General features: G+C 39.7%; 1 protein-coding gene across 17 annotated transcripts in view; it reads right to left on the reverse strand.

Annotated features, from left to right (window-relative positions):
• The window catches only part of Nedd4l (NEDD4 like E3 ubiquitin protein ligase), a 353,886-nt gene that overhangs the window by 161,343 nt on the left and 165,428 nt on the right, over positions 1-27,115 (reverse strand). The window contains exon 1 of one of the 17 annotated variants that reach the window (XM_087188996.1): positions 16,308-16,892. The exons of 14 other annotated variants lie outside the window; for them this stretch is intronic. In XM_087188996.1, coding sequence (XP_087045122.1) covers positions 16,308-16,330 — 23 coding nt within the window. In that variant the 5' untranslated portion in view covers positions 16,331-16,892. Of the gene's footprint in view, positions 1-16,307; positions 16,893-27,115 lie in introns of those variants that run through there. 2 more of the 17 variants (XM_087189013.1, XM_021239244.2) reach the window with 2 other exon arrangements.

Here is a 27,115-nt window from a genome sequence, read left to right on the forward strand (position 1 = left end):
TTTTTTTCTAAATTTCCTACTGTAAGCAGGTACTAATATATGAGTACAAAAAGTTACAGAAATGCCAATAACATTTACACACGTTAACTACAATCTACTAATTAGTGAGGCATTGACCCTGTAATTTCATTGCCAGCCAAGACCTCAATAACAAACCCACTACTACTTAAAAAAAAAAATCATCTGTCCAAAGAGCCTTTCAAGAATTTAGTACTGAAGGAAATAAGAGAAAGACAAAGATCCTGAGAAATGACTACATCAGTCTACTTGTCCCTCAGGGAGCCTGGTGGGAGACTGAATTACTAGACCTGCTCATCTGCTCCCCTCATGATTAGAAGTCAAACTAAGTGCAATTTTGTTTAAAAAAACCCAAAAAAACCCAAAGATATAGGCTTAACTGTTTAATTATATTATAAATTTCTTTTTAGAGGGTGGCTTTGTCCATGCCTAAAACACAGACACACACAGACACACACACACACACACACACACACACACACACACACACACACAGAGAGATACGCTAAATCAAGGACGGGAATTATTCTCATCCCAAAATCCAGGTCCTTGGCTAACTTCACTTGTGTCCTCATGATCTAGAAGAAAATAACATTGGGCAGATGGAGGGAGGGAGGGAGGGACTGCTAATACTACCATCTCAGACTGCTGACTTCTAGGACTATCAGACAATAAATTTCTACTACTAACCACTCAGCTCCTGGTGCTTTGTTACAGTAGCCTTAGCAAACTCAGAACCTACTAAAGCAAGCCTTTATTGGAAACCCTTGGGGCCAAACATGTTACAGAACTTTTTTCCCCTCATTTTAAGAAGATGGTTTAGTGATTTTCTTTTTTCTCAATCATTACGTAACATTTCCAGTAGGGACTGGAGCAGGAACAATACTCAGATGTTAATATCTGTGCAGCCACATGCATGAAGAGCTTAAATCAAGTGCTATATAGAGAGCCCATAAATACTTTCAAAGTCTATTCACATCAGGTCCTGCTCTCAAACAAATTTCCTGGAAACCCACATAAATGTTTGTCATTTCCAGGTCTTTTCTGGCTTTGGAACTGCAGATAAAAGATTGTGAACCTACACAAAGTTGCCCAACTCTTCACGCACTAATGCCATGCCACCAATCACACTCAGCTTGTGATTGAAAATGCCTGTGAAATCCTAGAATTCAAGTATTCATTCCCTCACCTCTCAAAAAATCATTTGCAGAATAATTTAGAAGTTTTATTTTTAACTCTGTAAACATACAAACAAACCAGCAGACACCTGACTTTGTTGTTATACTGAGTGCTATACTATACCACTATAAGACATCTTAAAATGGAAGTTTAAAAGTGGGTGAAAAACCATTGTGCTGCCAGTGTTATACTCAACAGAGAGAGGGCTGGATTATGATAAAGTCCCATTTCCCAAGGCTGGAGAGGTAAGCATCATAGGGCACATATTTTCACAACTAGGCAGATGAATATATGGTAGGCACTCACATTTGGAATCTATGAACCTGTGTACTAAACCAAGAAGGAAGTTTAGAGAAGAAATGAAAACCTCTTCACATTAAAAGTTTTGGTTGAGGCTGCCATTCCTCACTCCTTGGGTAGAGAAGGTGAGCCAATCCCATTGACCAGGAAGAGGCTCCCCTGCCGCCATTCCTGGCTCCTAGGGCAGAGAAGGTGAGCCGCACGGGCACCAGAAGCACTGCACCCCTCCCTGTGGAAATGAGAAGACACATAAACAAGCCTCAAAATCAGACTTCTAGATCACCTACAGCAACCCCAAAGGGAAACCAGATGGAACAATCTGATACTCAACCACCTGGACTCTCTGAACGGGCAACAAAAGAGGATCTGGAAAAAATGAAATCAGATATAATTTCTCAGATAACAGCAAAGATTGTGCCCATAGTGCAAGTCATGATTAATAAATCTAGAGAGGACACAGATAAAAAAAAATAGAGGATCTGAGGAACATGATGGAATCCCAACATAGGAAACAAATGGAATCCATAAAACAGATGCAAACAAATTTTCAGGAGATTAAAAACTCCATCAAAAGTCTACACAGAAGAATGAACCAATGTGAGGACAGAATCACAGATATAGAAGATAAGATTGAAATTAGTGAGGAGGAAAAGAAAAATTGCTTTAAAATTGTAAGGGAACACGAGAAATCAATCCAGCAGGTGCTAGACAATGCAAAGAAGAATAACATAAGACTGATTGGAGTCAATGAAGAAAGAGGAGAGAGTGCAGATGACATAAAAAAACTCTTCACAGAGTGATGGCAGAAAACTTCCCAAGCAGGGGAAAAGAACTTGACATACAGATAAGTGAGGCATATAGGACTCCAGCTAGCCTTGATCAAAAAAACTCTACACATAGGCATATAATAGTTAGGATTCCAGAAATCTAGCAGAAGAACAACATTCTACAAGCAGCGAGAGAAAAGAAACAAATCACATAGAAAGGAAAGCCCATCAGAATCACAGCAGACTTCTCAATGCAAACCCTCAAGGCAAGAAGAGCTTGGAGTGATGTATTTCAAGCCCTAAATGAAAACAGCCTCCAACCCAGATGGATGTACCCTGCAAAACTACCTTTCAAAATGGATGGAGAAATAAGATACTTTCATGATAAAGAGCACCTTAGGAACTTCATGAATACCAAACCAGCACTCCAAAAAATTTTAGACAATATCCTAGGAAAAGACAATGAGGATCACAACCCGAGGAAGCCCAGCAGAATGAATCTATTGGGCGTGACAAATTAAACGCAAAGGGGAAGAATCCAACAAAAAGAAAAAGTCATGACAAGGCTTTTAAAACTTTTAACTTCATCTTCCTAATGAGTATATAATTCAATCTTGTTATTGTTCATGATCAGTATTTTTCTGATTTTAGTGTTGCACACCTCTCCTTGTGCAGTAGTGGCTATTTATCATCTTCTTGTGTCTACTTTTTAATTGAGTTGTCTATTAATGAGCTATAAGAGTTCTTTATATATTCTTGTCATAAGTTATATGCATTGTAAATATGGTCTGTTTAAGGACTACTTTTCATTTTAACGATGTCATTTAAAGTTCTAAATTTTGATGGAATCTCATTTATCAATTTTTTTCTTTTACACATCATGTTTTTTGTATCCTGGGAAGTTCTTGCCTACCCTAAATTCATAAACATTTTCCCTTATAATTTCTTCTTAAAGTTTTATACTTTTAGGCTTTCACATTTAGGTTCATAGATCCTTTCAAGTTATTTTTATGTATGTAAATAAAGGGTTGACATTAATTTTTTATATATGGATACCAGGTGTTCTAGTGCATTTGCTGAAAACACTATCTTTTCCTCAGCTCTTGAATTGAGTTTATATTCTATAAAATGTTAATGTTAAATAATCTTTCAAAACTCAGTGGACCATATATGTGTGGTTCTATTTCTAGATTCTCTGTTTTATTCCAATGATCTATATGTCTTTCCTTACACCAACACAGCCTTGATTACTGTAGCTTTAGAGGAAGTCTTAAAATTAGGTACTAAATGTCTTCCAACAGTTTTTGTTTTTGTTTTTACTTTTCTAGGTCCTTTGTACTCCTACATAACTTTAAAATTTCAATATCCAATTCTTCATTTATAGTAAGTATACATAGACCTGAATTTTTATATATACCTTGTGTTTTCTAATCCTGCTAAATTCAAATACAAGTTCTAGGGGCTCCTAGAGATTTCTTAGTATTTTCTCTATAGATGATCATTTCATCTACATATAAAGATTTTGCTTCAACTTTGCCAATCCTATCCTAATTGTGTCATTTTATTGCCAGACTATTTTGGTTTGGGCCTATGTTTCAAAGATTAATGGACAGATGAAGAGTAAGCATATCTGCCCTTGTTCCCCACCTTAGGGAGAATGCATTGTATCTTCTCCATTCATGTAAGGCGTTTTTGCTGGAAGTATGGAGCACATGTCTTTGATCTGTTGAGAAGGTTCTGTTCTACTTCTAGTCTCCTGATAGATTTTCCTATGAACAATTGTAGAATTTAGTCCAATACTTTTTCTCCAACTACTGACAGGATCATATGGCTTTTTCCTTTCCTCTGTTTAAATGATGACTTTTGGGGGTGGATCTTCCAATGCTGAACCAACACTGCCATCCCTATAACAAAACCACTTTCTACATACTGCCAGATCTGACTTCTAATAGTTTGTTTTGCTAAACAAATTTTTATCTCTGTTCATACTTTTTTCTTCTATTATCTTTATTCACTTTTAGGATTAGCACAATGTTGAGTTCCTAAATTGAGGGGAGAAGTTTTCCTTTTTTTTCTGCTTTAAATGTTTGATATAATTTATCAGTTAAAATGTATACAACCCTGTTGTTGTCATATAGGTAGGTTTTCAAGTTAGGAATATACTTTCTTTAATAGGTGCTATTCAAATTTTATATTCCTCCAGAGTTAGTTTCATTAAATTGTCTTCCAAGATACTTCTTAGAAGTTGTCAAATTTATTTCAAGAAATATTTTTGTAATATGCTTTTTATATCCTTTTAAATTCTGCAAAATCTGTGGTAATATAGTCTAAATCTTGATATGGTAATTTTTAAAATGTATAATTGATATTGTGTAATAGGAAGTAAAGGTATAAAGGAGCAGGGGAAGTGGGAGGAGTAGGGGAAATGAAAGAAGGGAAAAGAAAAAAATATGAAAAAATGGAAAAATATGGAAACAAAATCTTTGCAAATAGGTAAGGGTGGAGGGGTTGAAGGCAGGGCAGGGGAATGGGGAAAAAAATAAGAACCAAGATACATCACGTAAAGGTACAAGATGTCAGTGATGTATGTAACTGTATTTTATACCTAAAATGTACCAATAAACTTAATGGGGGAAAAAAAAAGATTTGGTTGACCTACCCCACCATGAACAACAGAGCCCCTCACCACACCTCCAAAGTTGGACACACACTGGAGGTTTTCCTGTGTCTGAATCAATAAAAAGGGGAGATTTGGTTCCCTTTCCCCTCAATTTAAGATTTTAGTTTTTAATTAGTACATGTTTATAGTACACAATGATTGCATTTATCACTGGGAGTTTGTACATGTACAGAACACATTTTACTTTTTTCCTCCCCTCCCCTCCTATCCCTTCTTGATCCTCCAACTCTTGTTCCCCTTCCCATGTGCAAAAGATTTCCATTTTTTTCTTCAATTTTTTTCATTTCTTTTCCCTTCCCTCCCTCCACTCTCCTCTGTCTCTTGTTCCCTTTCCCATTTGAAAAAATCTCCGTATTTATTATCTTTCATCTTTCTCTTTATTTCTATTTCTTGTATAAGAGAAACCATGTAATATTTGAACTTGTCTGTCTGATTTATTTCACTTAATATTATGGTCCTGAGGTGCATCCATTTATCTACAAATGCCTCATTTATCCTTCTTTATGGCACAGAGGTACTCCATTGTATATAAATACATTTTCTTATTCATTCAATTGTTGATGGGCATATAAACTGTTTCCAAGATTTAGCTATACTAAATTGTGCTGCTATAAACATGGGACTACATGCATCCCTGTAACATGATGACTTTAACTTTTGGGGAGCGATATCTAGAAGGAGAATGGCTCAGTCAGTAGAATTCCTAGTCTTAATTTTTGAATTTTCTATTATATTTAAGAACCACAATACTGATCTCCACAGCGGTTGTATTAGTTTACTTTCCCACCAACAAGGTAGAAGGGTTCTAGAAGGGCAAGGTAGCCTTGCCAGCATTTATTATTACGTTTTTTGATGACATCCATTCTTTCTGGAGTAAGGTGGTATTTCAGTGTAGTTTTAATTCCCATTTCTCTAATGGTCAGCAGTGTTAAATATTTTTATCATGTATTTATTGGCCATGTGTACTTCTTCTTTTATGAAGTATCTATTCATTTCAGTTGCCCATTTTTTTACTGGGTCTTTTATTTGGGGATGTATCTAATTTTTGAGTTCTTTATATATTCTCTACATGTTATATAGAGAGGAATAGCTGGCAAAATTTTTTTCCCATTCTGTAGGTTGTCTTTCCTCTCTATTCATTGTTTCCTTTGATGTGCCAAAGGTTTTTAATTTGACATGATCCCATTTGTTGAGTCTCAGTTTTATCTCTGTGCCACTCAGGTTATATTCAGAAAATCCTTGCCTAGATCTATGTCTTCAAGAGTTGTACCTATTTTATCTTCCAGCAGAGTAAGTGTTTCTGCTTTAACATTTAGGTATTTGATCCATTTTTATTTTAGTTTAGTACACAGTGAAATATATAGGGCCAGACCCAATCTTCTGCATGTGGATATCCAATTTTCCCAGCACATTTGTTACAGAGGATATCTTTCCTCCAGTGTATATTTTTGGCCCCTTAGACATTTGGTTCCTGATGGTTTCAACTTGGTTAAATCTAAATCTGATAGAAATCTGAGGGTGCCCTGGTCTTTTTAAATCCTCCCTTAAATTACTGGGTAAAGAAAAACTGGATATGGCAGGACATTTCCAGAACCTAGCATAGGCCCTATAATCACTAGTAGGGCATTGTTTGTATAAGCACACAGCCCCTTGTAAAAATATATGTTTGTGCATTAAAAGTTTATGCTAGCTAGATGATTTTGTTTTATGGATTTACCTGTTTCTTCTGTCTCTAAAATCAAGAAGAAGGAGGAGGAGGAGGAGGAAGAGGAGAAGGAGGAGGAGGAGGAGGAGGAGGAGGAGGAGGAGAAGAGGAGGAGGAGGAGGAGGAAGAAAGGGTTAAATAATTATGAGGTAAAAGCATAGGTCACAGATTACTGGGAACAAAAGGGACCTCTTTCCCATTATAGCTGTGGAGGTCAGACCTCTATTATTATTATTATTTTTTAGACCTCTATTATATTTAACAAACAGAACACAGGGGTCTTTCTTTTACCTTTGCTCTGTGCTTCTGAATTTCTATTAGACAGTAAATAGAGCACCCAATTTAAACCACTTGCCAATTATAGCCACATCTGTTTGGTTTTCCAAATATGTCAACCTAATATCTTCAAAGATTTTGGGGCCCCTCATCCCTGGTGTATCCTCCGTCACCAGTGTACGTGCATTCTTAGGGTTCCTTCCCTTCTTCATTCATCGAGGCTCCAGGCAACCAGTACACTTCTTTCCAATCATTAAGACACGTTAACTTCTTTCCAGGGTTACACATTTAGAAACACTATCTTGCCTCAGTTGCTAAATGTGAGATTTTCAGCACTTTTATTGCATATAATAATGAATAACCAGATACAGAGTATTTTCCACATAAATCACATTTTCTTGAACTTGCTCAGTTCCCTTCACTTTTTCACAGTGTGGGAACTAACATGGTCTTTTGTCAGTGTCAAGAAACAAAAGATACTCTCAAAGAAACAAACAAAAAAATACAGGGAAAAAAGTTACATAGTGAATCTCATTACTTGATACCAAAATCTAAAATCATGGGCCACTTTTGCTTATCTTAAATCATGAACATTTTAGCTGATTTATGAAGTTGATATACCCTCGGAGGGAAGGGGTTACATATTCAAAACTAAAGGAACAAGAAATACTAAGTGTTTGAAGACTAACCTAGGGAGAAAATACTAAAACAATCCCAATAACCCTGATTAGATTGCTGGCAGTCACTTACAAACTGAAGAAGGAATTTACATTAAAAAATGGATCCATCCCTAGTACCCCCCCCCCAAAAAGGATACACAGCTCATTGTGCACCATTGTAAATTTTTAAAACATTGTGGGGTGGGGATTTAGCTCAGTGGTTCCGCCGCCTGCCTGGCAAGCACAAGATCCTGAGTTCGATCCCTAGTACCAAAAAAAAAATTTTTTTTTTAGCTGCTTAAATTCTCAGTATCATTTTTCATGCTAATGTAGATTATGGCTGACTTTATGCCAATCTTTGAGATTTCTGTTCAAAATAAAGATGTCTGAGTCAGATGTGATGTCCACCCAGATGTGTTCACATGCTCAACTCACTCTTGCACAGCTCTTACGCAAACAACTGAGAAAACATTCATTGTAATTAGTCTCACATGTCATACAGCTGACATGGAACGAGATACGACTGAATAGTGATTACAAGTGTATCAAGTTTGCATACTTGTGGATACAGCAGCATCACCACAGAAACAACTGCTCTCCGCTCACCAGGTCTTTCAGGGCACAGAGTTAAGGCAGTGTAGGCAGTGCGGGAGGCACTGGGGCTTCCCCTCACTGTGGAATAACACACCAGAGCTGTATTAAAGTAGCAGTTTGAGGCCTCCTTAGCAGTGAGCACAAATCCATAACCAGACATTCAACACTTATACTTAAGAAACAGTTAACTGGGTGTGGACGACTATGTATTCTAGCCAAATACCACTTATTACTTGCTAATTTGATTTACACTCTGGACCTTATAGTCTATCATCTTGATAACATTCTAAAAGGTAAAGGGGTCCTATGGAGTCCCCAAAAGGAGAAGAAAAGACTGCCCTCCTTCCATATAATCAGTAAAGCTGTTCTATGGTACCAAAACAGTTTTGGTCCAGGACTTTAAGGTGCGTAGAAATGCCTGGGGGTCTGGTTAAACTGCACAGTGATTTTGATTCTATAGGTATAAGGTGAGCCCCAAGAATGTGCATTTCTAAGAGCTCACAAGAGGATGGCAATACTGCTGGAGGGAGTGGCCAGGCTCTAAAGGAGATCAGAGCATGGCTGGCTCATTCAGGAACGAGCAGCTGGTGAACAAGATTGTGTGGGCTATCAGAAAGAACTCGGGCTCCAAACCTGCAAGATTATATGGAGATGCTCCCCCAAAGATTCATCTTTGGCTCTTTTCACTCCGCAGTTCTCCCTGGAGGGGCTCACGTGGTCCCCATGTCTCCTGCCCTCACATACACACACTCTCTCTTGCATGAGTATTAACTACTAAGCGATGGTCAGGTCTGGTGTCCAATCAGGACCTCAGCTGAACACCAAGCAGACACGGGGGTTCCCTCCTGGACATCCCAACCTCATCCCTAAAGCACTTCGAGGATACAATTCACAGCAAGCCCTAGCCTCTTCTTTTCTACATCTTGTTAATGCAGCCTATTATTAACTCAAATCTCTTAAGCCGAGCAAATGGCACTCACTCTGAAATGGTTCTCTGTAACCTACATAAAGTCCTAACTGTTGTGGTATAAATCGTTGTGCCAGCTTTGATACTGCCTGCCTTAAAATGCCATCTTCCACATGTCTTGCACATTTAGCCAAGTGGAGCAACTTTGAGTTTTAGTGGTCAGAGAACATCATGCTTTTTCTTCTACTAGAAATGTCCTGCCCCCATCTGGCCGGTACATGACTTTAAAGTCTTTAAAAGACCTTAAAGCTTGATTGCTTCTGTGATGACTTCCCAGACCCCAAGCCCCACACTTATGGGCAAAAGTCTATTGTGCACTTATGGATGCCTTTCTGCTTAGTCTGGAAGCTCCTCGAAAGAAAGGCTATGTCTTGGCCACTTGTATCACACTCCAGTCACATACCTTATTGGGTCTGCAATAAAGATTTGCTTTACATGATATGGTGATGGCCCTAGGGCAGATTAGGTCTTTGGGCATGGGGGCCAGCAGGGTGAAGTGGGAGGGGTGAGTAGAAGTTAGGAGATGCTGGAAAATACTACTGTTTAAATCATGAAACATATAGATTCCATATTCTGGGCCACAGACATTTGTATTATTTTAAAGTGTAAAAATACTGCAAAAAATAGGAGTCAGCTGGATAGACAAAGAGATTAAAATTTATTTTCCTCCCTCCTGATGTCATGATTGAAACAATGGAACAGAAACTAAAAGTGAAGGATAATCTGCTTTTAGGGAGTTCGAACAAGAGCCAATTAATAAAGGATCAAGGCTAAGTAAAACCATAGCAGAACATGTAACTGTAACATGTTGAACACTGAAAACCAGAATGGCAATTAGGTAGAAAAAACCCACAATGGGTAAAACACTTGCCACATCAACGGATGATTATAAGGAGCAGCACAAAGCTATCAACCTGCGGACAGAGCTCTTTCTATAATTGAGGCCGCTCCTGCCTTAGGAAAAGCTTGTAGGAAAGTCTAATTGACTTTGACCTCCAAGTGGTGAGAGCTACCCAGCCAATTCAGTTACACTGATGTACAAAGGCAGGGCGAGGTAGACAGAGACAGTTCACCTCCAGCGCAGTATTGATAACGCGGAAAACCACAGCCTCCAACAGGCCCACCTCATGGGCCCGTGAAGCCCTTGTGAACATCTGGAAAGAGGCCACGTGGAGGTTCCCTGTCCTCATCTCCCTTCACTTCACATTCACTGGGTACCCCAGCATGTGTATGTCAGCCTCGCTGTTTCAGGCACCTGTGATATACCAGGGAAGAAGACAGAGAAAATTCCTTACCCCTTGTGGGGTTTACACATTCTAGCAAAAGGGGAGAGGTAGTGAACAATACAAAATAAATTAGGAAAGTACAGAGAGACATGAGATGAACAATACTAAAGAGGGAAGACAGAGCAGGGGGACTGGTGCTGGGGGCTGAGGAAGACGCTGGCCACAAGGGACCTTTATGATTTTGTGGAATCTGTTATCTTGGGCAGCACCTTAAAGGAAATAGGACATTTCTCACTGAAGACCCTAACAAACATAAAAGTTGTTCCTTTGATAAAAGATAGAATGAGCTGCCTGGTTTTCTTGAGGTTAGCAACATAACTAAGGGTATGCATTCTAGAGTAAGACGTGCCCAGGTGTGCTTTTCAGCTCTGCCACTGAAATAACTAGACCTCGTATGTGGCTCAGCTATTCTCAAATGGTGGTCGGGTGTCCAAAGGCTGAGAGGCAGGACCACCCTATACTCTAGCCCTGCGGCCAGCCTTTGGGGAGCTGGTGGTCCTATTAGCACTGCTCAGGCTTACATCACAGGCCCTTTTCCCCAAGTATAACCCAGAAGTTCATGCCACAGCCACTTGAGAAACTCAGAAAAGATTATTCTCAGCAATAAGAAGTTCAGGAGGTGATGGAATGTGTCTCAGGAATGTGTAGTGGACTCACATTCACCCTCAGCACTTATCCTGTAGTTGCAAAATAATAATTTACCAGGTTGTTATAATAAATCTTGACTTGAAAATAAAAGACAAATTAGAGCTCTGATATCAGAAGTCATTTAGTCTAATACAACTTTATTTGGCAAATGGTAAAACTACAAGACGAAGAGTTCTTTTGCAGCCAGTGTTACAGAACAAATCCGATCCTCTACCTCTGTATCTACACTGCCACAACTCTAAGACAGCAAAATACTTCATTCATTCTGGGGCTTTCCCACAGACATGGATGGTCCTAGTTTCCAATACCGATTTGTTGATACTGGAATACTTCTGATGAGTGGGCATTTTCTTTTCTAGAAAATCTTTTCATTCTGCCCTAAGATCAAGGACCATTTACCCTTCTAGCCCAACCATTTACAGTTTTCTGTGGAAATGATATTTTAAAAGATTTCTAAAACCAACCTTTCCTACCATTAGTCTAGTGTCAGCCATAACTTACATTCTAGCGAAACCATCCGTACTAGACAATGGTAAGAGATATTGTGCAGAAGAAAACAGAACTGTGCTATCCTATAAAATCTTACCTACCCATGTAATTGTTATTTCCTTCCCTAATTTCCTTTGTTTATGGCTCCTAACACCGTCTCTGAGTATATTATCATCTTTGGACTCGGTTTATTATGGTTACTCAGACCTACCAGGCTGAAACTCCCTGCAGGCAGAGGCAGGTGGCCACAGAGCATTGTGCAGGTTGCTGGCCCAGACCTTAATGAGCACTTGGTCCCCTGATTACCTTGGTCTCTCCAGTACCTACACTATAAGTATATAAGTATATATGTATTGAATAAATGAATGAGTTTCACCTTGGGGTTGGAATGCCACTGAGACTAGCTGGTGCAAGCTCAATTCGGAGCTTCCAAATTGCTTTTTATGTTGTTCCTAGGCCCCCACCCACCCCAAGAAGCAAAAGTAAATGTTCACAAGCACAACAAAAAAGCAACTTAATTATGAGTTGGGTATGACCCAGAATTAGGCACTCACAGGAGGCTATCGGAGAGGCCTTTGCTTGGGGCAGCCTGGGAGGCTGGGGTGGCTCCCTGCCCGGGGAGGGGCCAGGGTTGCAGCACTACTCTTCGGTGCTGAATCTCACTATTGAGTCTTCTCTTAACTGGTGATTGCTAAACCAGTGCTGGCTTTGTCATCAAAACTTTCAGTCCTGTGTCATGCTCAAAATCAAATTTTAATGGCAACATCCCTCCAAGAGATGACTGCATCATCTCCGGGGACTCCCAGTTCTACAGAGCCCTGACTTGTACCCTGTCATCTTTACCCCTCCCAATCCTTTGAGCTCATTCTTATATGCATACATGCATTCTCTCTCCCCTTGCCTTCTCCTCCCCCACTATATCCTTCCGCTTTCAGTCTTCCTAGCTTTTAAATAATTTGTTTTCTCCAGTAACAGATAGTTGCCCTGGGACACACATGAGGAAAACCACCCTGGCCTGGGTGGGGGACTTCCTATAAATAAAGAATTTAAAAAATATAGCTAGCAAAATTAGAGGACTTCTTTTCCAGTCTGATTAATCTTAACAAAGTAAGTCTTAATTGTCTTTGATAAATGTTCTTATTTAGCCAATGTTACAATGTTATTAATGCATATATTTTAAAATAAAGCAGTGAAAACAAGAATAAAAGGTAAAAATAAAAAGACCTTAAAAAGATGTTAGCTCAGGGCCTAGAGTACAGTTCAGTGGGAAAGTACATGATTAGCAAGCCAAAGACCCTGGGTTTGATCTCCAGAATCACACACACACACACACACACACACACACACACACACACACACACACACACAAACGTTACCTCAACAAAAAAACTGACAAATATAAGGGAAAAAAATATTCCTCAGTGCCTAGCATAAGAGATGCTACCAAGGTTTTTAATTATAAGACAAATTATTTTCAAGCAATGCACATGGCAAGTGACTCAAATTGGGTATTCAATGAGTTATAGTAAATAGTCACCCAAATATAACACCAGGCAGGACCGTGCCAAAGAGAAATCTTATTTCTCGCTCAGATAAGTCATTCACTGAGTAACATCAGATCCAATTATGACCCTCAACAAAACAAGGGAGAAAAAGTGGAATATTTTTAAATGCCTTGAAGCCTGCCATGTGATTTTCTTTAATGAAGTCAGACTCCCTTCAAGTCTCAAGTTTGTCTATTTAGCATGTTAGATACTAGCCAAAATAAGCTCTTCAGCTCTGTTAATTGAGCTGGAAGGTTCAAATCCCTGTGCTGGCAAAGGCTTCCAGAGATCACACCCGCGGGATGCTACACAGCCTCTTCCTAAATATCCATGACCACGTGCTCTCTGACAGCGTGACAGGATTTCCAGTCACTGACCTTGGTCAGAGGAAGCGGTTTGTAATTGCACGAGTTCTTCTTGCCTGCAGCGGGTCGCATGAGTAAGTGCTGAGTGAGCAAGACAGCTTACATCACAGAAAACGGGGCTGATTTCTACTTAACCCACTGATTCCACTTGACTATCAAAAGTCTTTATTTCTACTTAGTCTGAAGTTCCAATGTTAACTGCTTCTGTGAAGTGATGCTATGTCATGTGCTTTTCAGGAAATTTCCATGTATTCTTCCATTTTCTAGAAGAAAATCAATCCTTTGTTTTCAGAGATGTCGATCAGCAGTTAGACTTTTAACCTTCTTCCAGTAACAACTCCTAGAATGAGTAAACAGCTCACATATGCGTCAGCTGAGAAAGTATACAGGTCATGATTACTTGACCAGATGCCATGATTACTTTGGCTGTTTGGTTTTGGTGAGCACAGTAGGACAGAAAGGATGATCTATAAGATCTAAACCCCAGGCTCTGGAGGAGAGTAGGAAACAAAGCACTCTTTGAATTCAGGGGGGCTGTGGTTGCTTGGTTACTTGTCCTCAGGCCTGGTCCACCTGCCTAGTGGGCAGGGCACATCTGGGAGCTGACTGCCTGCTCCCCACTGCCCACCTCTGCTCTTTGGTACTTAAAAGTACTGAGAAAAGCAGGTCATGCACAAATATTTACTGTGGAAGAGGTGTGCCAAGTGACCCACCCCTCCACGGAATTTGGAGCCCTTGGGACATAGTCCAAATAGGTTCTGAACACAGGGAAGGCATGTTGCTGCTGTCGCCCCTTAGGTGAACGACCTCAGAAGCCTCCAGGACCCCAGATGAGAGCTTGCTTTGGGCCACCTGTACAAAGGAAGCCACAGACGTAACAGCATTAGCCACCCGAAACACAATAAAGAAAAGATTTCCACCAAGGCTAAGGAAAGAATATATAAATGTCTTTATCTTAAAATTCATTTGGAAAAGCCTTAAGAAGTATAAACTGATGAAATAAACATTAACTAGACTTTAAAAAAAAACGAAACAAAAAAAACCCAACTCCCTCCTGAAGGGGAGAGACAACCCTCTACCAGGAGAGCTTTCTGATTCACCAATTGCCTCTAAGAAGTTATCAGAACTTCCCATGATCATCATAGCCACCAAGCACGGCGGAATGCAACCTTCATGTTCTTCACAGGAAGAAATTCAGATAATTCCATCCCTCCCTTCATATTTCGATCATTTTGTATCTCTGCTATATGGTATTTCAGAGACAAGAGAATGTCTTTAACATGTTTTAAAATGCATACTTAGTTGCAACATGTGGTTCCAAAACCTTTTTAAATTAAGAAGCTAAATTCTCATGAAAATAATAGCAAGCACTAGGTCCCGAGTTCGATCCCCGGTACCAAAATAATAATAATAATAATAATGATAATAGCAATGAAAAAAGAAAACCACAACATCTATGATAACCATTCTTATTTTTTGTCCTATCTAATTAAATAAAAAGCATATTTTTTCCTTCATGACTTCACCATCATGTTACTCAGATTCCCATGGGAATAGTTTACCTTGTCTTCACACTTTTTAAAAGTATCTCTTACGTAAGTTTTGTTGTTTGCTTTGTATATATGATTGGCAGAATCTAATTCAAATACATACATTGCATATAGATAATGTGAAAATGTTTTATTAAAGAGTAACTCAGATTTGACTATAGGCTTTGATATTTCACATTGTTGAAAGATTTTCATTGTTTCAGAATTCAGGCATCTTAGTCAACATTTAATGCTATTAGGAATACTTTGTTTTTTGTTGTTGTTTTTTGGGTGGTTTTTTTTGGTACCGGGGATTGAACTCAGGTCCTTGCGCTTGCACAACAGGTGGTGAAACCACTGAGCTAAATCCCCAGCCCTAGGAATACTTTGTTGAAAGTAACCTGGCTTATTAATACGAAGGTGTGGCCCATGTGTACGTTTATTTCAGGATCTGGCAACTACAAATATACACTAGCTCATGAACTAACAGTTTATGAATCACTGTCAAATGAGATGGTAAAGAAACAGAAAAATCACGTGTTCAGCATGAAGTATATTTGCATATATATGAGTAATGATACATGGGAAAGGACAGCAAAACCTATGGGAAAAATTCAGTTAAATATGTTCTGGGCTTTCATTTCTGTTCTATAAACAAAAACAATAATAAATGATTTAATATAAATCATATAAGCCAAATACTGAGGAGAATAAAGATTTGTTATTATCATCCAAAAATTCAAATATGAACCACAAATCATTTTCCCAAATGACCTAAGAGGGTATTTCATTTAAAGACAAGTATAACTAGTATTTCCTTCTCTAGTGAAATTTCCAAGTCAGAAATTCTCAGAGAATAGACATATAACACAGAAAACAAAGGAAAACACAAATTTTTTCCTCTCAAACCAGTGATTTCTAAATCAGAGAACAACATACTCACAGAACATAAGTGATCTACGTTTTCCATTAATGTCAAAAAGGCAACAAAACCATTTTGCTTTCATTTGAGGGAAGAAAACTACATTTTTCTAAACACCCAAGACAAATAAGAAAACAAAGAATAGAGAATCAGAGATCAGATCACAACTTTTTTCAAGATTGTCTACCATCCTTTCTACATATAATGAGGAAGAAAATATCCAACTACTGCTAAACTCAAACATCAAAAAGGACTTATCATGAAAACTCTTGGTAATTCCACTGTTACAAAAACCATTGGAACAAAATCAAATTCTGTGCTGAAAGATGTTATACATTCATCCACAAAATGAAGATACAAATAGTGTCTTTGTTCTTACCTATAATTTTCTTCAAGGCTCATGAAAAACAAGGCATGTGTCCTGCTGGAAAGGGGCAGTGTTGCTGAAAATCTACCCGGTGACCCTGAGACTCCCTTGCTTTGTCTCTTGCCTTTCCTGTTTCAAAGCAGTGTCCACACACCCCTCCTCAGTTATGTGTGGTTTACCAGCAAGTTTTAACACAACTGAGAAGGAATGCCTAGAGCTTGCTACTTATACTGATGATTCACCTCAATGACAGCTAGGAACAAATGCTTGTTGGTGGAAAAGAGGGTTGTCAGGCTCCACCCCTATCGTAAGGATTAAGTAACCCCACCCAGCTCAACAATTAGAGGAGACATCTTCCCCTCAATGCCCTAAAGTAAAGTCACCTGCTACTGTTCCCAAGCACCTCTTCTCCAAGTGACAGTCCTCAGTGGGTAGGGGATGAGCCCAGGGCACCGTTACAAGCAAAAGATGCATGGCTTGTGAACATCTATAAGTCTGCCTGTGCTATCTGCTTACTTAAAGCTGCATCAGTTTCTGGGCAGCAGGCAGTTTGCTGGAGAGGAGTCAGCCCTCCTCCTTCACAGCTAACTCAGTTTCCCTCCTGTTCCCAAAAGCGAGGCTCCACACCAGGCAAGCTAGAGACGACTTCCCAGCCCTTGGACAGCTTAAAATCTTGAAAGGGGGTGGGGTGGGGGGAATATTAACTACAAAACAAAAGAATTTAAGGGGAGGATCTGGTGCCATAAGAGACAACCCCAGGCCGAAAATCTGCAATGCCAGTTTTCCAGTTCCCAGCTGTATGGCCTCAGGTGGGTTCAGGGGCATTGAAGGACACTGGAGGAGCCTCACCTGGTCCTCTGGGGCCCTGTGTCCTCATTTCAGGGGTACACTCTGGCAACCCGTCCAGCCTTGACTAAATGCTCGTAAGCAACTCAAAGGTATGCTGTTCTCAACGCTTGAGACTGCCATTATGCAACTCCTCTTTTATCTCTCTTGAAGACAGCACACCCTACTCTGCAACCCTTTCAGCCCCCTACCCTACTGCAGCAGATGTGGCTGGGACAAGAAATGTTCCTTCTCATTTTTAGCAAAAAGCTAACTCTCTATCCTCACTCAAATTTGGAGGATTGTTCATTCACGCAGTGTTCCTCGCCTATCAGCTGAGAAAACCTATAAACCAGACTTTCAAGTTCCCACCTGTGCTCAATCCCCAGTACGTTCAAGAGTGGCAGAAGACAAACAGATCACTGGGGGGAACCAGCGACCCCTTGTGGCTGGGAGGATGACTGAAGCCTTAGTGGGGCATATGGACACCAGGTTACAATTAGAGAACTGGTCCTCACTGAGACGGACAGACAATGCCAGCTATTTTCAGTCTCATTCTCAAAACAACAGAAATACCTCAGGGTTTTAGTCTTCAGCAGGTGAAGGCACACAAGCACTAAACAGACTACATTTAAGAGCAGGAATGCTATTTTCTTTGATTATATCTAGTATTATAAAACTAAAATACAGTGAATCAGATTTGCACGCTAGTTGGAAGGTTAAAAAAATAAAAAGAATCACAATACACTATAAGAAAATATACCTAAATAAGAAAACATACTTATGGTTTTTTTTTAACAAGTTGCCTGTTCCCTTAAAGATAAAAAACACCAATACTTTCCACTAAGCAGTACCTACTTGTGACGGGCTGAATTCCAAAATTCATACGTTGAAGTCTTAACCACAGTACTTTACAATGTGACTATATTTGGGGACAGAATCTTTAAGGAGGTAATTAAGTTAAAATAAAGTCAGTAGGGTGGGCCCTACTCCAATGTGACTCTTTGTAAAAGGGAAGTCAGCACACAGACAGGTGCAGAGTGAAGGCCAGGAGAAGACAGAGGCCTGCAATTCAAGCACGTGACCTCAGAAGACACCTTGCTGATACTTTGATCTCAGACTTCTAAGCCTCCAGAACTGAAGAAAAGAATGTGTAGTATTCAAGGAATCTAGTTGTGGTACTTTGTTATGGCAACCCTAGAAAATGACTGCACCTATTAGATGGTTACGTCATTCCAAGTATTAATATAAAACTGAAGACAATTTGAATTTCTGATTAATAACCATTCTCACATAACCATACACTTCACTTTCACAAGGCTTACTCCTTCCTTCCTGTCCAGTGAGCCTCTGCCTTGAAAAATACATAGAAAAACTTCATTCCTGAAGGAAAAAGTTTGATTTTTTCCAACTCCAACTCTCCCTGGTATATTTGAGTCAGCTTACTGAAGCAGTGGTTTGCATCTATTTCTCTATCCCCTACACTCTTCTTCCTGACTCACAGAATCAGCTTCTGCTGAGCCTGCATTAAAATGCCTCTGAACCTAGGCAGCAACAACCCTAGTACTAAATTAAGAAATGTGAGGACTGGGGATTTAGCCTAGTGGTACCAAGCCTGCTTTGCAAATGCAGGTCCTGAGTTCAATCCCCAGTATAAAAAAAAAAAAAATGTGAAGAGTGCAGGAAATGTTCGAAGTCTCAGTTCAATTTCTTCTGTCTAGAGGAGGAAATGAGGGCCTGATCACAGCAGCACATGATTAAAAAACAGGTGCCAGAGTGGAACGTTCAGCTAAACGTTCAGTCCCCATGCAGTGCCACTGACCCTGTCCTCTCCCAGTGCCACTACCCCCCAACTAGGGGAGCCAGGCCATCCTGGTAGCCTGATGTCCCTAGGTGAAAAGTGCTAATACTTGGCTACAGTAAAGAGACAAGGAGCTAGCTGGGCATGGTGGCATTCAACAAGACCCAGCACTCTGGGAGGCTGAGGTAGGAGGATGGCAGGTTCAAGCCTAGCCTGGGCAACCTAGTGAACTTGGTGAGACCTCGACTCAAAATTAACGAGAAAAAAATTTTATAGCTCAGTGTGAAGTCCCTGGGTTCAATCCAGTTTGAAATAGACATGACGGGGGTGGGGTGGGGATTGGGGAAGCATCAGTCAATCCAGTCTTAACCTCACACTACTAACATTTGAGCCAGGTCATTCTTGGTTGGAGTAGGGGGTGAGGGAGGTACACATCTCGTGGATATTTAACAGCACCTGTGGTCTCTATCCACTGGGCAGCAACTGAGAACTGTCCAGTTGAGAACCACTGGTTTAAATGCCACCTAGTACAAGCCGAAGAGTTGGAGGCCTTGGAGAGAGGCTGGAAACAGCTTCTGAGTCAGCATGGAAGAAGGAAGGGCAAGTGCTGCTGTAGACAGGTAAGGATCAAGAGAGGGAAAAGGGTAGTTATAGTATTTCCCCAACTGAGAGTTGCTGCTTTGTGTTTTATTTTTCCAAAGGAGCAGAAGGCAAAGTCATAGGCTAGGAGTAAAGGGGTCAAGGAGCAAGTCAAGAATATCAAAGTCTAGAACAAACAGAGTATAACAAGCAGAGCTGGGTTATGTCATGTGATGCCAAGAAGCACCAAGGGTCTGATGGAAACTGATAAACTGAGTGCAGCCCCAGCAGGTTTCCCCAGCAAGTCAAAGCATCAAGGAAGAAGGTACTGAGACTGTGCAGATGAATGTAATGAGAACGTCACAAATATGCTAGCGATTGGCTAGCAGTAGTGCACAGTAGCCTTAAGTGAGGAAGCTGACAATCAGGAAACTTGCTTGCAATCTACTGCAGCAGAATGATGAAGAAAGCCCAAGAAGCAGGTTGTCAATGAGAAGGAAATGAAGAGTCTACAACTGAAACTCATCCCTTGTGTTAATCAGCTTCCCCCTGCTGTGACAAAATACCTGAGAAAAAGAGCTTAAGCAGAGGCAAGATTTATTTTGACTCATGGTTTCAAGGGTTTAGATCCACGACCACCTGGCTCTATTGCTTTTAGGCCCCTGGCAACCATACACCCTGGCAGAAGGTCGTGGTGAAGGAAAGATGCTGGCCTCCGGGCAGCCAGAAAACACAGATAAAGAGAGAGCCAGAGATAGCTTGGAATATAATATATCCTTCAAAGCCACGCCCCTGGAACCCACTTTGTCCAATTAAGCTGTCTTCTAATAAGGATATTCATCAATGGATTAATCCACTTGATGAAGTTAAAGCCCACAGTCCAATCATTTTCTCAAAGCCCATCAGGCAGCAGTTAAGCTTCAAAACAATGAGCCTTTTGGGGGACATTTTTGGGGTCCCTACCCTACCATAACATCCCCTTTCAGACTGCACTCTTTCTCTCTCTCCTTTTCTCAGTACTGGGGATTGAGCCCACAGCCTTCACAGTTATATTCTCAACTTTTTAAATATAATTTTGAGACAGGGTCTTGCTAAGTTGCTAAATTCCCCAGGTTGGTCTTGAGCTTGCAGTACTCCTGTCTCAGACTCCCAGAGTGCTGGGATTACAGGTATGCACTATTTTGCCAGGCCCTTTGGGTTTCATAAGCCTTTTTTAGAGAAATAATCAAAGATACAAGTCAAGTGATAGAGACCAAGAAGTTAATTACAAAAATGTAACTCAAAGACTGTAAGCAACCTTAATGTTCAATCACAGAAAAAATAAATTATAGACATCTATGGGTTTGTGTCCTCAGGAATATTTTAAAACATAGACAACACAACATAAGTAAAAATATGCATGCTGTAGGACCACATCTAACCTCTCAGCTTTAAAAAAAATTATATGCATATATGTATACTTCTTTTCTTTTCTTTTTTTTGTACCGGGGATTGAACTCGGGACCGTGGGCTTCAAGGCAGGCACTGGAACCACTGAGCTAAATCCCTGGCCCTTATATGTATATTTCTATAACTTATGGGTCTTCATCTCTATTTCCAATGTGAAAAAAAATCAAAGGAAAATATAATTAGAATCTTGGAGAAGAAGGCAAAATGGAAGAGGAGAGGTTATCAAAGGAAGGAGAGGATAGAGAACCAAGAAAGTCAAGGGTCAAGGGCCACATAAAGGCTGAAGAAGCACACGATGAGATAATAAAGCCCCTAGATTTAATGAACAGGAGGATGCTGGCACTTCAGTTACACAATATGGGCAGAATGCAGGTAGCAAAGGGAGTGGAGGAAACAGCAGTGTTTACTGTCATTGCCCAGAACCCTCACTGACAAAGGAGAGGCCACAGGAGGGGCACATGTAAATGCCCAGGGTGGGTCTACCAGAAGTCTAGCAGGAGAGAGATTCCCTTCATTCTTGCTTACATCTTTTGCGGATTACCTCCTCCAAATTTCAAAATAATGTTAAAAAGCAATTAAGATCCATTCATACATGTGTCAACTCCTCATGATAAATGTAATCATTATGTACTGCAAACATGTACTAATAAAATCTATGAAACTAAAAAGAAAAAAGTCATAATGTTCCTATAATCCTATATTAATACAATTAAATGTACATCTTTAAACGGCTCCTAACACATGTTACAGAACAACTGCTCACTTCTGTTTATTATGCTTAGAAGATTGGATGGTTTATAGGGTGGGGGTTATATGAAATACCACAATGGGCCCCTCTAAATCAGTACATTCCAATGAACATATTGAAAAGCATATTTAAAAAGGTAATTAAGTTTTGGATAGTGTAACCAAAAGGAGTAAGAAAAGCATGAAGACTGACTTCAGTCAACACAGTATCTTTTTAAGAACAAAAAGGTCAATATTAATATGTATTCCAAAGATAGTTCAATTTTTGTAGTTTGTTTGCTTGTATTTTTAATCCTAAAAAAATTTTAGTGAGATTGTCTTGACTACGAATTTACTCATTCTCTGCAGCCTTCGGAAATCATGTTTTAATAAATATTATGAAGTATCATAAATGTTAACACAAAGTATTAAAAACCATCATCTAAAGAATATTGTAGTAGTCTATCAAATTCACAAAGGACTGCAGTGAAATAAAACCAAGTGGCACCCAATTATCTCTCTGGCTAACTAGATTTACAGGTAGATGGTTCCTTTATATTTTATCTGTTATAATAAAACAAAATTACTTAAAAGGTGGGAAGAATGCACTACCACTTATTTAACAAGAATGAGTAACTAAATGAAAAGAATCCAAATGCTTAGGGGGAAAAAACCAAGTTTCTCTGTTTTGCTCAAAACCAGCTACAGTAGAAGAGAAACTAGGACATGTGGAGGGGGAGGAATTAAATTGAACAAAACAAGGATGATATGACACAGGCAAAACTCCTTACGTAATCCAGGCGAAGTCTGCTGAGTATAACACTGAGCCCTGAATTTCCTCACGAGGTCTTAAAACAGACCCTCCTAACTTGGATTTAGTCTTTTCTTCCAATGAAAGGACAATATGAGGTTTACATGATTCAACAGGTTCATAGATCAAATCTTTGGTAACTTTTCATCTGAAAAGAAAGTGATTTCACCAAGAAAAGGAAAAGGTCTGTTGAATCTTTAAACTCCATTCAGTAAACAAGACTGTGTACCTCTTCTGCTCAAAGCGTAAGACCCAAAGATCTGTATCCTCACCACATTTATAACTTGGCAGCTTCCAGGCAGTTCCTAATTTAGGAAATGTTCAATTGTTAGGGCAGTTACCTTGGATCCTGAGCACACAGTCACAGGAATGAAATACTTCAACCTTACTCGTGTCTTCCAGTTCCTTGGGCTACAAAGACTATCTAAGCACAAATGACTCCCAAAGGACAATTGAACACTGGCCTGTGCTTTGAGTTCCACTCTCAGGTACCTTCACTTCCTCCACATCTCTACTGTAAGGTCTAAGAAGCACCTGGGACCTAACTTGAATGTGGGTTCTGTCTCCACACTATACCCCAGCTAAGCCATCTCACCTCAGTGGTCACCAGCCAGGCGACTGTTCAAGACAAAATGTCTTTGACTTTGCTTTTCTCTTTCTCATATCCAGCCCATTAGCAGACCAAAAGGACCTGACCTCCAAACAAACCCCCAACCATCTCCTCCTCTCTACGCAGGACATCACCCTGGGGTTCAAACCATCCTCTCTCACTGAGCTACTGCAACAGGATCCTACCTAACTGGCCTCTCACCTGCAACAGTAATTAACAGCAAGCCTCTCCCCTTTCTTGCAAATCTCCAGGTCTTCTTCCCACAACCTCAACCATAAAAATGCAAATCCCCCACAAGGACCCACAGAGCACTAAGGCAGTCAGGCTCCAGCCTGCCCTTTATCCTCATCTCTTCCAGTCTCTGGCTAGCCTTCCTCCCCTGCCTCTTTCTGAACGTGCCTTTGCTAAGTCTAGGCTGGCTGGCTCTCCTCTCCTGATGGCAGCTTAAGGAGCCTTTAAAGAAACCAGCATATTTTAGGAAAAGATATTGGTAATAGGAACCAAAAGTATTTACTCCTAATAGTCCTTGATTTAGTAACCCCTTTTCCTGGGGCGCAGTATAAGAACAAAATCCAATTGAAAATAAAAAAAAAATTTTGCACAAAGATAGTTGCAATGTCTTTTTTTCATAAGAAAAACTGGAATCTTAACAGTACATGATTAAATAGGATACTGAACAGTCAGAAAATACAATGTTATATATCACAAACTGGAATAAGTGATGAAAAGCAGGTTATATCTATATTATGATGTTAATGACAAAAATATACATTCTCTCATAAATACAAATAAAACAAAAATGCTAAAACATTAAATGTGATTGATTTTGTTTCTGTTAATTATCTTCTCCTTCTTTTTTTCCCCACTCTTTTTTCAGGCTTAGAAACTGATCTTTAGAGAGGGAAAAACCCCTTCTTATCTTTAGCATGAACAAATTATGATAAAAATAGCTGTTAGAGCTGAGCATACTGGCATACATCTGTATCGGGAGGCTGAGGCAGGAGGATTGCCTTGAGTTCAAGGCCAACCTGGGCTACATAATGAGTTCAAGACCAGCCTGAACTACATAGAGAGACCCTGTCTCCAAAAAAAAAAGCTGTTAGCTTTCCATGTCACCAAAGAAAAACAAATTATTACTCTGCCATAAAGAAAGATAAGCTTGTCTTTTGTAGGAAAATGGATGGACCTTGAGTCCATTCTGTTAAGTTAAATAAACCAGACACTTAAGCTTAATTATCAAATGGTTTCTCTTATATGAGAAGCCCAAACTATAAATATAAAGCAAAATAAAGGGTAGATAATAGGAAGTAGAAAGATAGAACCTTCTCAAACAGGAAGACCGAGAGATGGAGCCAGGGCTGGGGATTTGGCTCAGTGGTACTGCACCTGCCTCAACAGTGCAGGGTCCTGAGTTTGATCCCCAGTACCCAACCCCCAAAAAAGAGATGGAAGGAGGGGGTCTGGAAGGGAAGGAAGGAAAAAGGATGAAAAAGGATTTAGGATGTGTTATGTACACGTACCAACTCCATACAAGGAGTGTAGACATTATATACTGCAAACATGTACCAAAAATTAAAAGAAAGAAAGAAAGAAAGAAGAGGATCAAGATGGGTGGAGGGAGAAGGGAAGAAGGTAAAGAAAATGAAAAAAGGAATTAGGATGTATTAGGTACACCTACCAACTCCTCACAAGGAGTGTAAACATTATGTATTACACAAACATGTACTAATGTTTAAAAAGCACAATTTTGAAATTAAAAGCTTCTATTCAGCAATATATACAGTAAATCAAATGAGAAAAACATTTGTAATATGACCGGAATAAATTTACTAGTTTACAAAGAAATCTTGGAAAGCACCTAAAAAATTAACAACACAAAGGAAAAATGGACAAAAAGACACAAGTTAGCACTTCATAAAAGAAAGACAAATTACAGAGAGATACCTGACCTCACTAAATGAAACCATAAAATAACACGTCTTCCCCTTTCTCCCCGCAAAGATAAAAAGATGAAGAAAACAGAGTAATGTTGAGGAAAGGAAAAGGCGTGGTCTCATCACTTATTGGAGCCAGTGGGTGTCAGCACAATGGCAAGGGCAGTATCTATGAACACCGTGAGCGTTCAATGTCTTCTCATCCAGGAATTCAACCCTAGGAATTTACTACAGAAACAGTCATGGACGTATCAATAAACAACAAAGAGTTTAAAAACACAGTAAATTAACAAATATATCAGTCAGGAAAAAGACCAAAGACACGTCTGACCAATGTTGTGGATGGCAAACAGAGAGGGCATCAGAATAAGCAAAGAATTTTAATTAAGGTGCTGGAAAATCTGGGAGGGTATCAGGGCATCAAAACAAAAACAAGCTGGGACAAGAAAAAAGAACTCAAGGCCTAAGAGAAGGAGCCAGAATTTTTAACCTCAAGACCCAAAGTAATCTGAAGCTTCTACAAGTATAAAAAATGGGACATGGTTAGTGGCAACCTGGTTGTAATTTGGGGGGAAGGAGAGGGTTGAAAATCACTCCCCAACCTCCACTCCACTCCCCCTCTACTTTCATTTTTTTCCCTCATGCTCATAAATTTACATACAAGCATATAGAGTTGAGGCCATGCCTTGCTTGTACTAAATGCTTTTTATGTAAAAGAATGTCCATGAGTCTTTGGGGGGCCAGGGACAGAATGCTATGGCTTGTGTCTAGGTGTCCCCTCAAAGCCTCATGCAGTCACAGATGGGGCTTTTGCAGAGGTGGCTGGAACTAGAGTGTGTGATTCATGGTGCAATGCTAGGATTAAGGGTTGGTGATTACTAAATCAGTCCACTGATTGGTTTGGCACCACCCTAATCCCGGTAGCCTGGATACAATATAAGGGACAAAAAATGGCTTGTCCTGTCTCTTGCTTGCTTTGCTTGCTACCTTCTGCCTGCCACGAACTATTTCTCCTCTGCAATGCCTGCCTGCCATCCAACCTGCCTCAAAGCCAGCTGATTATGGACTGAAACTTCTAGAAACTGTGAGCTAAATAAACCTTTCCTCCTTTAAATTGTGGGTGTCGGTTTTCTGTCTCAGCAACAAGAAAAGTAACTAAGATAGTTTTATTACTAGATGTATACACTTTTCTCCATCTTGCTTCTCATTCATCAAATTCTCATGGAAAGCCCTCCAAAGCCAATCCTGATGTTACTCTAATTCTTTCTGTTAGATGGTTGTATGTTACACAGTACAAATATTCCATAATGCACAGCCATTTTCAACTGAGTGGCATGCATATTTTCAGTATTTTGTCAGTAAAATGGCACAAAAACATTCATATACATAGGACATTGCACACTTTTTTCTCTTTTCTAAAAGCAAACATCCAAGACAAAAATTACTGAGGAGAAAGGCATATTGATTTTTTTTTTTTAATGGTGCTGGGGATTGAACCTAAGGCTTTCACACTGAACTGTATCTTCAGTCCTGTTTCTTTTTTTTTTTAAAGACAGAGGCTCACTAAGTTGCTACAGTGCCCAGAATGGGCTCAAACTCGTGATCTTCTTGCCTCAGCCTCCAAGAATGCTGCGACTATACGTCTGTGCCACCACATCTGGCCAAGCTGACTTTTCATTGTAACACAGACTGCCAATGTGTACTGTACACTGCTTTACCAACAAAAGCCATCATGAGGCATATCTCCATCAGCGCTACTCTGAGACTACCCCTTCCATCACGTCCTTGCCAGCAAGGAGTGTTATTCTGCTGCTGTCACCAGTCTGGTGGGTTTTAAGTAGTGTCTGTTTTAGCCTGCATTTTCCTAGCAAATAGGAACTATTTTTTAATAGGCTGCTGGTACATTGTATTTGCAGTCTGAACTGCATTACTTATATTCTTTACCCATTTTTCTTGAATTGTGTTTTTCTCCTTCATATGTTAGTTGTATGCTATAGACAGTAGCCCTTTGTTGTATGTGTTATAATTACTCTTTGTTGTATGTACTATAATTACTATCTACTGACTTAATCATGTATCTTTCAT

This window comes from Heterocephalus glaber, unplaced genomic scaffold (genome assembly GCF_053883595.1).
Source record: "Heterocephalus glaber isolate CG9 unplaced genomic scaffold, H.glaber_assembly_v1.0 deba00000331, whole genome shotgun sequence".
Classification (NCBI taxonomy): domain Eukaryota; kingdom Metazoa; phylum Chordata; class Mammalia; order Rodentia; family Bathyergidae; genus Heterocephalus; species Heterocephalus glaber.